The following is a 15985-nucleotide window of genomic DNA, read 5'->3' as shown; positions in this document are numbered from 1 at the left end:
ACTTAAATTCAGTCTTCTTCAGAAAGTAAATTATGACTTGGGAGTTTTTATACTTATGTATATCTATCAAATATCGCTCAAAGGGCAGGCGTTACACAATGATTTGGTTGTATTATTCCAAAGAGTTTTATCATATTTCATCCTCCACATGTTCTTCACGCAAGAGTAGCTATTAAAAAAATCTTAGCTGTAACTTTCTGTAATACACAACCTACCCTTTGCTTAAAGCCTACCAATTGACCTTTGCCACAGATGGCGGTTAAAGAGTCACAGTCATCATTATCTTTCCGCTGGAGTGTCTGCTTACCTTTATTGTAAACACTAACATTGCTAAAATACCAATAGACGTCAGATTTCTTTCAGGGTCATATATTCATAGCTGGTAAAGTCATCAGTTCCCGAGTGTTGAGTGGAAGTGGATAAAGCTGTGCAGGCAGAGGAAAGTTAGGGTGACGGTGTAATTAAAGCTAATAATGGCACTGCAAAGGGGAACAGCAGATTTGTCTTCCAAGTCTAATGAGTAGAGGGCGGGTAAGCGGAAATAGCTGCCTAGCTGTTGTCTCTTTGCTGCCGTGCTATTTGTCACAAGGACACTCCTAATGGAAAGACGGGACAAGGTCAAGTGCATGCCTGTCCCCCCTGAATTATTCTTGCAGGCATGGCGGGTGCCCCTCTTCTACAGGACAACTGGGACAGAGCAAGCACGGCAGGCTTATCCATCATTAAACTGGCTTCAAAATACACAGCCAACCCATTATTCTCACAGCCAAGTTTGTTTGTTATTGATACTTCTTAGTTAGACCTAATAAGTGTTACAGGTCATACTATTGTTAAACATTTTTGGACTGGGACATCACAACGGGCAAGTGGCTAGCACGTCCGCTGTCCGCCAGGCCATCTGTGTGGGGTTTGCATGTCGCCATGTGCGCCATGTGGGTTTGCTCCAGGTACTCCAGCTTCCTCGAACATTCCAAAAACATACCTGTTATGTTCATTCAAGGCTCTCAATCGTACGTAGTTGTGAATGTGCGTGTGAGTGTTTTTGGGTGGGGGTCTAAGTGCCCTACAATTGACTGCCGATCTGCCTCTCGCCCTCAGCTGGGCTAGGCTCCAGCTCACCCATGATGCTAATAAGGATAAATGTCATATTAAATGGATAGATAGATGGATGCTTGACCTGACTGGTAAAACAATAGGGCTACACTAACAATTTATGTTTTTCAAGTGGCAACCTGTTTTTCTTTTGTAATGATTTTGTTGAGAGAAACACCCTTCAATGCGTCTCACAGGGAAAACCACCATCCAACCCTGCAGTTCAGTTTCATTCAGATTACATTCAAATTTTGTTTTGTAGTATCAGTATTTGACATTTCAACACGAGTCAGACTTTATTATCAAACCTGACTATTTTGTTTGACAACTTTTATAGACCATATAAAGGACTATCAAAATCTTGAGGATACCCGAGGGATATGATGTGGACATTTACAATCATCCATCTGTAGTACCGGTACTTAGTGTGTAGAAAATCCCCTATGTCATGCTAAAAAATGGAGGGTCAGAAAATAATTCTTGTCACAACTAAGAACTGTTCTTTTCAAATGTATCAATGAAGCAATTAAAGACATGATAATAAATCATTTGAAAAATGAAAGATCACATAGAATTCCTAATCAGCAATTACAGTTTGAAAAAAGATAATTTAATAAACACTGTTTAGTGACAAAGTGAGTCAAAACTAATACAACAAATAATTTATTCATATCACATTTACATTTCATCAGACGTATTTTTAGAGCATCTGTCTGACACACTACTTTACAAGATTACAAGATGTTGGACTCAATGCAATTAGTTGCTTTGCAAAATTGTGAATAGCCATAGTTTTACATAGTGTAATTAGTTTCAGGACAAGAGTGAAACAATATACCATGCAGAAATAACAAATCAGCTACATAATTGAATTTTAGTTATTTGCAACTGTCTTGCTTCGAAAATAAATTGTATTTATAATGCAGTGCGCTTTTGGGGGGGGGGGTGCACACGTTTGTAATACAAAAACCTCTATATAGAATAGATAGAATAACCTTTCAAAGGTGAGAAGAGCTTTTATGAAGCTGCTCTGTCTACCAAAGTGCACTGCGAAGTCGTGAAGCGTAATCATTCAAGGGTATTTGAATACCAGCAGGTGTCGCTTCCCATGTGAAAAGCCTGGTAGTTGGCTTTGGATGTCCCTCAGGTGACAGTTTTGTAGGCCTTTCATGAAGCAAATGATAATTTGACACCTGATCTTGTGGCTAGGGCAGGCAGAAACAGTTCCTCGAATATAATTTAATGAACAGACAGCATTGTTCCTTAGCAACAGGGGTGGGCAATTCCGGCCCTCGAGGGCCAGTATCCTGCCTGTTTTCCAACTCTCCCTGCTGGAACACACCTGATTCAAATGATCATATAATCCGCGAGGTCTGCAGAAGATGGATAACGATCGTGATCATTTGAATCAGGTGGGTTGCACCAGGGTGACATAAAAACATGCAGGATACCAGCCCTCAAGGGCCGGAAGTGCCCACCCCTGCTTAGCAACCATAATCTAATTATATGTTTTATTTTTCACAAACAGACTTGTTGGTTTTTGCTTTTTATACCCTACTGCTTATACCTGTCTGCTTTTTCCCTTCCCTGTTCTTGAGTTTAAGTAGTGACACAGATCCTTAAATGATCACCTCCCAGTATAAAAAGTAATGGCTCACCATATTCGTTAGCCGCCCTATTGACCAAACAGGGTGAGAGCTGGTATATAATTATGTCAACATTGACTGCGTTGCATCATTCTAACTGCTGCATTTACACAAATGTTACTATAGCACTGTTCCAACCTCCCAAGCCAGCTAATTGCTTTTACTTTTTCACTTTCCATCCCTGCATGTCTGTGCAGAGCTGTGTAAAATAGTGCTTGAAACAGCAGTTTCAAGAGTGATGTAGACTGCTTCTCATTTTGTTATGTTGTGGGAATTGGTGGCTTTAATGACACAGACAGCTAGGACAGTTGGCTCTGTTGCCCGAAGTGGAGAAAATCCCAGTGTAGCATTTAAATCCAAATTAGGTCTGTCAACTTCTTAAGAGTGCACAATCTTAGCAAACATGTTATTAGAAATTGACCCGAAAATTGATTGATTGACTGATCGATTGATAGATTCATTGATCAATTGATGGACACATTTAGCCAGGCCTTGATGATATTCTTTGTATTGTGTGTGAATGTCTGTCTTGATTCTATTCTATTTCAGATGTTATTTATTGCTGCATGGCAGTTTAAAGAGCAGTAAGCTTACTACATACATACATACATACATACATACATACATACATACATACGCTGGGAAAAAATATCGTATCTCGATGTATTGTGATACTTTTTATGCCAATACCAAGTATCGATACGTTGATGAAGTATCAATACTTTCGATACCCTAAGTTATGTTATGTTTTTCACGTTCTATAACATACTTGAGGTCCTTAAACTTGATGTTTGTGAATGGGGTTTTATTGATTGCATTGCAGCTTTTGTATTTGGACATCAAGTTTAGGCACATGGGTCGGAAACGACTCACATCCATTTTGCCCATCTAATACGTGTGGGTGTATGTTTTATTTTTCAATTTCTCTAATGTTACCTAAAACAATTATTTGATTAGGTTTAGGTTATCTTGAGAGAGTACTTTTCAGAAGTAATTACTATTGGCAAGCTAACTGTTGCCATATTCTATTTAGTGAGATACTCAATTGTAGTGGGCTAAGCCTCAACTCAACTTTATATAAATATGTATGTGTATGTATATTTATGTGCCTGTGAAAATATTGTGCTTCTGATGTTTTTTTATCCAGAGTATGGCTGTCCGCAGATTTACTGCTGAAATGATTGCATCGATGCTAGAAGAACAAGACTGGAAAGATGAGGAGGCAATTTAGAGGTTCCTCTCCCCTGCCTTCCTCAAATACGTCTACCAGAAGCTCTCTCCCAAGCCGGTTAGGGCAGTGTTTTTCAAACTTTTTTGAGTCAAGGCACATTTATTTCATAGAGAAAATCCCACGGCACATCACCAGCTGAAATTGTGAAAAAAAGTGTATTTTAACAATATAAGTGTTCTATTGATCATGTAAGCATTTTTTAACATTGAAGAATGACGTTAAATAAACACAAAGAAAAAAGTATTTTATAATGTTTCTTATTGATGCTTAGTGTGAAACATGGGCCTGTTTGGATAAACATGCGTCACTAATTTGCTTGTCTCTAAACAAAGACAATTAGCTACCTGCTGCTGCTGCTACCTGCTGGTATGGAAGAGTACTACAATGTAGTAAAGACATGATTACGCTGCCAGGTGATAGACTGCACAGGCACACAAATTAGATAATTTCCCGCAGCACACCTGACAATATCTCGCACAGAGTTTGAAAAACATTGGGTTAGGGCACCGGGCAGAGAACCCTTGAGGTGGCCGATGATTCACAATTTGCTGGATGATGCCACCCTCAATGCCTCAAACAACTTCACAGCACAACACCCTTATCCTGTGAGTGGTAAGAACAACATATGCCACAATTCATTGCAGAGCTGGGCAAAGAGCTTGTTATGCCACATAAGAAGGTGCATGGAGAGCATGCCCCAGGTCCAAAGAAAAATTATTGAGGCAATGGGAAGAAAAAAAAACACAAACACAAAAGGGCATCAGATAGTAAGGCCAAAAAAAGAGGAAGATGTGCTCAATCGGCCCAGTTTCCAAAGACAGAAAAGTCAGCAGCTGGTGTTCCCAGTGCACCAGGCTTGTGTGCAAGGAGCATAAACACTTAGTGATCGTTTCTGAAACATGAAACATTGAGATGTCAATTCGTGTTGTAGTGATGTGCTCTGTCGTATTTCCTTTAGTCTGGTCATATTTGACTAGTATATAGTTATTAAACTACAGATACAGTTCTGTTCAGTCGCCATGTTATCTGTTATCATAGGTACAGTATGTTTGACAAAATGACAAATAAACATGTTGCAAATATTAAATACTATAAAAAGTGTTTGGCCCCATTCATTGCTAGAGTAATTATTTGAAAAAAATATAATGTTGTAGTATTAAGTCATTTAATTTTAAATCACACTTGGAAGAATTGGTCATTTTTGGCCCATGTGTGTAAACTTCATTAAGTAATATAAAACAATTATTGTTGATCAAGTATGAAAAGAAAGGTGTAAATAATGATCTGATGCAAAAAAACAAGGTACTTAAAAAATACTTGGAATAGTCAATCATTAAAAAGTATGATTTCAAATGATAGACCAAAGAAAAACTCAGCCAGCAAGAAATAACATGGAAAATGAATGCGGGACATTTTTGACCCATGTCGTGCATCAAAGGGTGAATGTATGCAGACAGTGTAAAGTACTCTTTTACGAACAATTAATATATTTGTTTCTTTCTCGAATGAGTTGTGCAGGTGAGACTGTTTTTATTGTTCTATTACAGAGGTGTCAAATCCAGGTCCAGAAAGTAAAAACCGTGCCACAGTTTGTTTGGGTTTAGCCACAGGTGCTTCTACAAAACCGGCAGGTAAACGAGCTCCATTTGAGTACAAGCACCTGTGGCTAAAGCCAAAATGTGGCAGGATTATATTTCTGGACCTAGATTTGCCACCTCATACTATAGAAAATATTTTATTTTATTTTATTGTTTTTATTTATTTATTTATTTAACCCACCATTAATATCTATCTATGAACTGTGGGAAGGATTAGACATCCTCCAACCCAAACCCACTCACTTTTCTCTTTGGTCACCAGTCAGTCACAGGGCACATATAGACAAACATTCAAATTCACACTGTCACTGTACTCTCCGAGTACTGCACACTGCCTGCACAGAGATTAGGCGGGTGAACCACTACATGACTCATTAAACATCCAACCGTCCATTTTCTATAGCGCTTGTCCTCATTAGCGTCAAAGGTGGCTGAGACCTATCCGAGCTGACTTTGGGCCACTAAACATTCACAACCATGGACAATTGTGAGAATCTTCAATTAATATAACATGCTTTCATAACATGATATGTCATGATCTGCGTTTTGTTGTCCAAACTATAGTTTTGTTTCAAGTTATGTCTTGTTTTCTTGTGGGCCATGTCCTCTCATGCTCATTAGGGTTTTTGTAACACCTGTTCTCATTCGCCCGGCCACTTGTGTAAACCAATCAGCTCCCTCTATCCATTTATGCCTTGCCCAGGTGTACATCGTTGTCTACTCAGTTTGTATTTAGTTCCTTACTTTCGTTCATCTTTGTCGGATCATATTGTTGCTGTCAAGTCATGTCGTGATACTTGCAGTGCATGGTGAGTGTTTCTTTTCTTAGTGTTTTATTTTCTTGTATGTGGACATTAACTTTGAAGGAGGGCACCACACTTTGACAGTGAGTGAAACCACTTAAAGCTTTTCATTTGTAATTGTTCAGGAATATAAAAGAAAACATTAACCATCTAAGTTCATAAACCTCAAGGTGCTATACTTCGTATTAATCACAGGCAGGAGGGCTTCCTTTCTTTTTGCGCTATATCCATTCAAAACTTTCCAAGCTCGTCAGTAGCCCATGTCTCGCTGAGACCACCACAACTCATTGTAATTTTCTTTGGGTGTTTGACACTAGTCGTCACCCTACCCCAAAAAACACCCAGTCTCGCCCTTTGAAAAAATAGCCGCGTACCAACCAAGTGAGACAGCACTATTTGCGTCGAGGAGGAAGCGTGTAGCATGTAAAGCGGCACTGCGGCACCGCCGTATCCCTGCGCCCCGGTCCCTGAGTCTCAGGGATCCTGGAAGTCTGAGCTGGGGAAGAGCGGAGGGTTCCTTTCCTTTGCGGGATCTATTTTGTCAGCTCCAAACCTACTCGTGCTTTATTATTATTATATTTTATAATTGACTGACGGACTACAACTTATCCGGACGGTCCCTCCCCCACTCGCAAGGGTTTGCATTTCTTGGTTTTGCATGACGTGTCTTGGAGAGAGAGAGAGAAAAAAAAAAGAGGCATGCTTTTGTTGCGTGTGCTGTATGTGTTGTAGTAGAAAATGCAGCTCGGAAAGCCGGGGCAGGAGGCAGTGCCAGCCCGCTGCTGCTGTTGGCTGCACTGGATTACAGAACGGGAGATTTCTATTGACAGCACCAGGCAGACAAAAAGAGACAGTGAGCGAAGACAAGGGGAACAAGTCTTTTACTAGACTAGGAGGAAAAAAAAAAAGAAAAAGAAGCGGTCAAAGATAGACCAGTTTTCTACAAGAGAGCATTTTTTTTGGTGGAGCCATTTGTGCAGTATATGTGTCATCTGATGAGTAGCTTAATGGGCATCAGGTTAAATGCACTGATGCTTGATTTAATGTGGTAAAGGTGCATCTGCTTTTGAGAATACAGTACATTATAGGGGACATTTTAATGTTTTTTTTGTGTTGGTTGCTGCATGGTTAAATGCTTGCATACAAGAATGTTATGTGCATCTATCCAAAATGATATATTTTGTTTGGCATTTGTCTCATGTTTAAATCACTTTGCAGGATTGCTACGCTCCAATGCATGTGCAAAGCAGTAATGAGCCACATTACATGACAACCTGTGTCCAAGGAGACAATGTGAAGTTGAACATGGTGGTTGACTGTGACAAATTGATTCTGGTGTGTTTGGTGATGCATTAAAGGTGCAATACCTCAGTGAGTTACACCCACCAGTTATGAAGGTGTGCTTGTTCAAAGTAATGCTTTATTAAAGGCTGCATTTTATTACATATCCTATGATGTAATGGACTGACACACACAGACCTAGTCCGCTGATAGTGTAGTGGTACACACGCCTGAGTTGTGTGCGGGCAGCGTGGGATCGATTCCCGCTCAGTGACAGTGTCTATGTGTGCCCTGCGACTGGCTGGCGACCAGTTCGGGGTGTAGTCTGCCTTCGCCCATTGACGGCTGGGATAGGCTCCAGCAACTCCCCGCGACCCTATATAGGATAAGCGGTTTGGAAGATGACATGACATGACATGACACACAGACCTATTATATCTGTGCAGACTTTACCTGTCTATAGAGTCAGGCCTACACTTAAGTTAATGCTTTAGATGTGTTCGAATTGCTGTCTAAGTGTATGTAACTGTCACAATAACATATCACGAGTGACAGTGAAGGCATGTCATGCCTGAGTTCACCACCCACTTGACACAGTTAAACCCAACATGATTCACACCCTTGCCATTTCGTTTTTTAAAAACTATATTCTGGCAGGAAATCACAAAAATAGTTGCTGCAAATATAAAGCAGTTGTTTTAAAGGCATAAGTGCAAAATAACTGCCATTTCCTAGTTATTGGCGGATGGCCAGTCTAGCAGTGTGACAATCGATCACTTGACAAATCGATTAAATTAATAAACTGTTTTTATAACCATCTGATGGTTACCATCAAAAACCATCTGATTTCAGCCTCTCAACAGTAAATATTCTCTGATTTGTGTAGTCCTTCATGAAAGCAGATTGATTGTCTTTACTAATTAATCAAGGTAAGACATTCGTAACCTTCTGCTTTTACGTACGAAAAGAAAAAAAATCAACATTTTCTGACATGTTATGGATCAAACCGTTAACAAAATAACAATCATTTTTTGATGATGAAATATTACTCCATTTAATCTATTACAAAAATAATGGTTATTTGCAGCAGTAGTATGACTAACATGTACAGTAATTGACATGTACACACATTAATCAAAACCCAAACAGTAGCACTCACTTTCAAAAGGTTGGTGAGTAAACTCACGCCCTTTTGTGTGACTTTGCTTCACTGTTTACTTTGTCCTCTTTTGTCATTAAATAATACCAGATAAACACCTGTTTAAAAAAAAACACAAATTAGAAAAAAAATACAATAAACATCAGTGCAAAATATATTTTTAAAAATTTATCAATCATTGGTATAAGCGACTGACTAATCAATTCTGAAAATATTCGATAGTGACAGCCCTAGACAGTCATCTTGGATAGTATGGCCAGCCAGGCGATATCATTGAACAATATAAAAAAACATTTTAATTTAAGACTTGGCTAGTGTGTGAATAATTGTTGGTACATCACAGTATCTCACCAGTGTGTGTAAAAACATTTGCTTTCTGTTGCTATGCGATCATTTGCTTTACTTTAATAACATTCATTTTTATGTTACCAGTAATACACGTGAGTTATTGGGTCCAGGGTGAAGCTGTAGATTATATAAATGTTGGCTTGATAAGGTTTGAATGATTTAATTGAGTGCAGCCAGAATACTTTCTAGCAGAGGAGAATTGAGATCCCAACCCTGATAATTGACATATTATTAGCGTTGTGTGGGCAGAACAGTGTCTTTAAATTGTTCGATTTATACTTTGATAATGGGGATGATGCACCGTGCTTAATCCTCAAAAATGCTTTCCCATCTCAGTTGAGACTGTTCATGTGTGAAATGTGCAGTTTATTTTACAAATAAATTACTTTGTGCAGCCCCAAATGTTATCACTATATTGATTTGATTAAATATGCTTGGTACATACAGGACATGTTAAGTGCACCTGCACAATTAAATGAGATCTAATACAGGACCTGTATTTAGACTTTATTGAATTAGATGATTTGTATTTTAACAAGGGCGGCACGGTGGTTGACTGGTTAGCACGTCCGCCTCACAGTTCGGAGGGCGTGGTTTCGATCCCGGCCCTGGCCTCCCTGTGTGGAGTTTGCATGTTCTCCCCGTGCCTGCGCGGGTTTTCTCCGGTTTCCTCCCACATTCCAAAAACATGCATGGTAAATTGATTGGACTCTCTAAATTGCCCCTAAGTGTGATTGTGAGTGCGGATGTTTGTCTTTGTGTGCCCTGCGATTGGCTGGCAACCAATTCGGGGTGTCCCCGCCTACTGCCCGAAAACAGCTGGGATTGGCTCCAGCATTCTCCGCGACCCTTATGAGGATAAACAGATTGCATAATGGATGGATGGTATTTTAACAATATATTTATTAGTGTAGCACTGCCTCATTCTAAGTGACCCTCATGTAACTAACCAAAATATAGTGACAGCTCTCAATATGATGCAGTGCAGTTCTAAACCAATGCAAGCTACATTCACTATGATAGACGTGGTTACATGTTTAAAAAAAATAATCAGACAGCATCAATTGGAAAGGCAAACATGTTCTCTTGTATTGGATCTCATTAGATTACGGCGCAAGTGGTCATAATGTTGTGACCGGTTAGTGAATGAGCTGCGCAGATTTGTCTTTGTACTGGGCTGCAAACACCAATATGTGCTATGAATAAAATGCATTTAATTGTTAAATCCCTGTTGAGGTGAGAAGTTTTGCAAAAGGAAAACCTCAGAGATGCTAGTAAAATAGTGCTCAAAGACGTAATGATGTCGTATCAGCTTTTATGGCCTGGGAGATTAAGGGACCAGATGAGACTATTGCCATCCTCATCAAACATTCATCTTGCATTATGGAGAATGGCACAAAGCTTCTGTATAGTCTGCCACACCTTTTGGAAAATGGCACCATTAAGTGAAAAGTGCAGTTCAACTCTGCTGAGTGATCACGTTGCAAATTGCTTTCTCTCTCTTTATTCGACAGGACGGCCACTTTGCTGTGTTTGTGTAAGAAGAAGAGCAGAGGAGGAAAGATGCGACGTCACATGCTGGACTCGCCATGGCGGATCGCGCTCCCTCAGCAGACTTTTGCCTTAACTTGAAAAGCTTCTCCTGTGGCGGAACGGACGTATTCCTCACAATAACGGTGTCTAATCGATGATTTTACAGCATTGTTGTAGGATTTAATGGATTGCCGCGGGGGACTGTTGCCGTACCTGGAATGTAGCTTAATTTAGTGACCCAATGCAGTTTCACCTCACCTGTAAAAGGCTTCATCCGCTGGATATTACATGATCACCTTGGATCCAATGCATTGATAATATTCACTGGGATATCCTCCTCTGGGATTCAAGTGGATTTTGGAGCACTTGCAGTATTTGATCCTTGAAGACTTTGCTTGTCATTAAGAGCAGGCTTTATCCAGATATTTCCTATATGAAGGACATGGATGGCCCTCAAACCAGTGGCCTGCGCAAGAAGAAGAAGTCGAGGTCAGAGAGGAATCGGGAAAGGAGATCAAATGGGATAAGCAGAAATCATGTTAAGGGCTCTGTCTTTCACTTCTCATCTGACTCGGAGCGTGAAGGCACCAGGGAGCCCTCCTCATCCCGTCCGAGACCCCCACGGAGAAAACGAAAGGAGTCTACTTCTGCTGAGGAGGACATCATTGATGGCTTTTCTATCACCGGGTTTGTGACCTTGGAGGCTCTGCAGGTGAGTGCTGAGCTACAAAATTATAAGCGTATGAACTTATCGTTGCGTTTCTGGCTTGAATATGTTTGGTATCTTTCTGGGTTGGTCTGTCTGGTGCAGGCAGTCTCCCACCAGCCTAATGTGCCGATTGTGAGGTTGTGGAGTTCAGCCGTCTTGGCTTTAAATGTAGCGCTTGCACTAGAGATGACTCTCAGTGTCTCTGAGAGGTGTCTGTTGGTTTGTTCACTTCTGGATTCATTTTCACAAGAGTCTTCCAGCAAAGTGGTACTCCACATGAGGGATGTTCAGCTGTGCTTGTAGTGGCTGTTATGCGTTTATTCGCTCATGACTGAGAAAAGCCATTTGATCCATGTTACTACAAGTTTAATCACAATGCCTGTGATTTACAGTCATTTGGCTTCTCCTTTGATTGGCACAGACTGCCTTGTAATGACATAGTTCTGAATTACGACTCAAATCAGCAAGACATTGAGACAGCATGACACCATATCTTGATGTAATGGAATATTACAGTCTGTATGGGTGACACATTTCTTTCTAAGATGTTGTGCTCCAAGTATTCAGAAGAACCCTCCTTGGCACAGATAGCTCTCTAAATGTGTTTCTAAAGCTAGTTCTTATCTTTTAAATATGAAATGGAATCAATCTATATGATTATTACAACATGCCATGTTATATACAGTTTTTAGCAACATTGTCTCTCATCCCTGCTTACAATGTAACTTGTGCTATGTTTAAAAATCAAATGGGGTAAAGATAACATTCTCTTGTACGGCGTGCATGTCTCTCAGTGGGGTGCAAATCTCAAGGTAGAATTGTTAAAAAAGCAAATTAGGGGGGTGTTTGTGGAGAACAAATAGTGGAGTGTTGATAAGTTTTTGTTTGACCCTATTCTTAACAATCTGTGAATCTGTTATTTTGCTGAAATTTAAATGGTTCATTGTTCTTGACAATGTTTGGTGGAAGCTGGGTGTTTTTACATAAGCCTTCCAAAACCAACCAATTTACTGTTATTGTTCTTAACAAATTCATACAGCTTTTGGCTTTTCATTGATGTGCCAGTAATTTAAAAAAACTGGTATTGCGTTGAATTTGCCTTTTTAAAGGGAAGTCAACGCACATTTTTTATTAATGAAGAATATGTTCTATGCAAGCCCACTAGTTGCAAGCTCTGAATCTGAGCCATGATTGGTCGTTGTGAGCAGTTCTGATGTCATTTTCAGTCGACAGAAGACAAAATGGCTGACCCCAGAGATGGCTAAAAACGGGTGTATTTCGCTGCTTAATTTATATTCCACAAACGCGAAATCAATCAGAATGCCGTGTTTCAACTGGTGGGCCTGCTGGGAACATATTCTTGAAAAAAATATGTTTGGGTTGATTTCCGCTTTAAGGGCAACTTTGTTTGATCCAGAACATCAACATTTGCATAAATTATACAGCTAGGTAGTTTCTTTGACTTTGTTTGTATAAGGGAAAACAAAACAATTTATGGCTTCACAAGGTCAGTTTTCTACAGATAACACAGTCTGACTTGCATTTCCTTATCACTGTTGTGTGATGCCAATCTCTTGTTTCATTGGTGTGACCAAATCTCAGGGATCTGTGCATTAACATTTGTCCTCACTGTATCATCATGATAGTCAGATTAAGATATTCTAACAGCTCAAGAGGCTTTTTAAAATTTCCCATTCCGACCTCTGTCCTTTTCTAACTTCCATTCGTGTGACCTTGTTTCTCAATTTCTTTCTGTGGATTTTTCTTTTATTCTAGCCTCAGTAATTTTTTTTTTCAGTTTGACAGTCAAGTGCATTTTTAGTGAGCAGCATTTTAGTTTGAAAGCTCATGTATCACTAACCTAATCAGGTTTTCTTTTATTTGTCAATGCTTTACTTTCTCTTCCCACCATCATTGCAGTTAGGTGTCGATGTCCAGTTGCTGAAAAAGCCCATTGTCATTCTCAATATTATAGCAAAACAGAAAAGATCTAGCTGTCGATTTTTGAAGACTTTCAATTAAGTGATGTTTGACTAACTCAAATCTGATCAAGACAGAAAAAGCTGATTTTAACAGATGGATTTAATTGTTGACATGATTTTCAAATCCAATTACCGTACTGTAGTTTACGGACTATTAGGCACGCTGTATTATTCATTGAAATATTAACAACCAGGTCTATTTAAAATGTATATATCATCTGGGGGTGCACATAATTTTTTTTCATGCGGTACTCACATGAGTACCAGGAGATTGTCTTTGGTACTCACTAGTGGCCCAACAAATCATATAAATCAGGGTTCGGATCGGTTACGGATTTTGAGTCACTGATCGAATCGTTTTTTGGATCAGCAAAAAAGAAAAAAAAAAAAACAACTAAATAGAACTTTGTCTTCATTTATTTTATAAAACACTTTTGCCCATAAAAGAAAAATCAACTCCTAATGTCTAATATTAAGAACACAATTTAACTCAATTTTGTAAGTGGTACAGTGTATTGTATACATTTAAAGATATCATGCAAGACGTTTTGAGCTGAATGTTTTCTTACATTAGGCAAATGTGTTACAAATGAAACTTTGTCTTCTTTTAATTTATATTTTTTTTCATAATGAAAACGACTTGAAGTGTAATTTAAGGTACCTTTCTTAAAACATGGACAGCACATTACAAAGTAATCTAGGTCCACAATATAGAAAAAGGAGTTTAAAAGAAAAAAAAAAAAAAAAAGAAAGTAAGCCAAGGAGCAGCTGTTCAACTACCAGCTAATGATAACAGCTGCCAGCCACTAACGCCGGAGACTTGTGCCGTATCACACAACGACAGCGTAATAAACCAGCTTTTTGTCCTAAATTTGTGACTGAATATGATTTCAAGACTGCGTTTTGTTGGTAGCAAGCGTTAAAAAGCGTGCGGAAACGGAAGTCATGTTAGCCGTTACGCGACCACGCATGCCAACTTCAAAGTAAAAGTTCACTATGCAATGGTTATTTGATAGATTTAGCGCTATTATGCTAGGTTCATTCCGGACAAGAAATATCGGACAGCGCCGCGTGTCTCGCTTGCTTTAGTTTGGCGTGCAACTACACGGGTGTCGGTTTGAGTGGATTCTCCGTCAGACTGGGGAAAAAAAGTTTGCACATCACTAGACAATCTGGTGACTGGTGGCTGTTTTTTTACTTTGGCTAATGCTAAATGCTATCTTGATTGACACTTCAACAGCTGTACACAATTAAATGCACTCTCCATTATACAATGTTTTTGCTCTGTCTCGGCAGCCAGAAATGCTCAGTTCACCGCAGTATTAGTTGGTAGGACTATATTTCCCATGATTCTTAGACACTCAAGCAGCAAGTAGTCCTAGTTCCGATATGATGAAAATGTAGATGCTTGCCAGCGATTAGATTCACATGAGAATGACAACGCAACATAATAGCAAGCAATTTGAATGAAAGACGACGCACTGAAAAGCCGACGTCCGGCTATACATAGGTCGATTTTTGAGAAAATTAAAGGTTTTTAAGTGTGCCTCATACAGTAAAAACGTTTACATAGTTGCTTAACTGGACATGGCATGGTTTCAGGAAGGCACTGAAAATATACTCAGTTTAGGAAGTAATTGTTATAGAGCTGTGTACAAGCATATCACAGCACCAGTGGCTCCTGTTTGGATGAAGTTGAATTCTGATGAGGTCAGACCCCCAGAGGAACATGCTAGTGTGTTCCATCTGTCACTAACATGCTGGAGTGACACTGCTCCAAGGCCTACTTTTCATGTGCATGCTTTTTTAAATTTATTTATTTATTAGCTGAGCACTTTCTCCTTTTCTTTGCAATGTCACTGAAAACTGCCTCGTCCAAGATGGAACTCGTTTGACATTCCATTGGCATGTGGTGCAAGTTATTGTTTTGACTAGCTCTGAATATTGGAAATTAGCTTCTGTTGGCCCGCAAGAAAGATTGCTGCTATTTGGCTTTCCCTTATTGCCTAACATTATCGACACGAATGTTCCACAGTATCTAATTTTAACATATGTAGATATTACATCTACCGTACATTTGTAATCAGGAACAGCTCTTGATTTTATTTATTTAATATTTTGTGAAATGCTCATCCCTAGATTTATTAAACAATGTTTTATTGTTGGCTTGTTTTGCGTTTTTCACATTACATTCTGTTGTCTCTTGACAAATAAACAAAATTCAGCGCGTCTCGCTGCACCCTGATACAACCATACCAATCCTGAATGCTAATTGGTTATTTTGCTGTGTTTTGCAATTTTTTATTGACGTACACAAAATGAGCAGGTGCAAGGTCCTAGCATCTACAAAAATTTCCATAGAGCTTGACCCCTGACCCTTAACAATCTACAACAGCACTTAATGACTGTCATTACTATTGAATGGAACACTAATGAACCTAGCACATCATTGCTTGGCTACCACCCCTGCAGTGGTTAAATATTATTTACCAGAAGTAATGCGAAAGTGAAAAGACACTCACGCGAGACAATACGTGCTGTGCTTGTGCATACTTGACCCCTAAATTCCTGCTTGTTAATAAGAGCAGGCTGCGAGAGTTTCG

General features: G+C 39.3%; 1 protein-coding gene across 8 annotated transcripts in view; it reads left to right on the top strand.

The window, feature by feature from the left end:
• The first annotated feature begins 6267 nt into the window (after positions 1-6267).
• The window catches only part of auts2a (activator of transcription and developmental regulator AUTS2 a), a 347206-nt gene continuing 337488 nt past the window's right edge, over positions 6268-15985 (top strand). For 7 of the 8 annotated variants that reach the window (XM_086057551.1, XM_086057548.1, XM_086012057.1 and 4 more), the window contains exons 1-2: positions 6268-6376; positions 10673-11403. In XM_086057551.1, the coding sequence (XP_085913677.1) occupies positions 11125-11403 (279 nt within the window). In that variant the 5' untranslated portion in view covers positions 6268-6376; positions 10673-11124. Of the gene's footprint in view, positions 6377-6845; positions 7008-10672; positions 11404-15985 lie in introns of those variants that run through there. The other variant, XM_086057547.1, reaches the window with a different exon arrangement.

The sequence above is a fragment of the Filicampus tigris genome, chromosome 17, assembly GCF_054856515.1.
Source record: "Filicampus tigris isolate MCC_2025a chromosome 17, RoL_Ftig_1.0, whole genome shotgun sequence".
Lineage (NCBI taxonomy): Eukaryota > Metazoa > Chordata > Actinopteri > Syngnathiformes > Syngnathidae > Filicampus > Filicampus tigris.
This window is presented reverse-complemented; position numbering and strand designations above follow the sequence as displayed.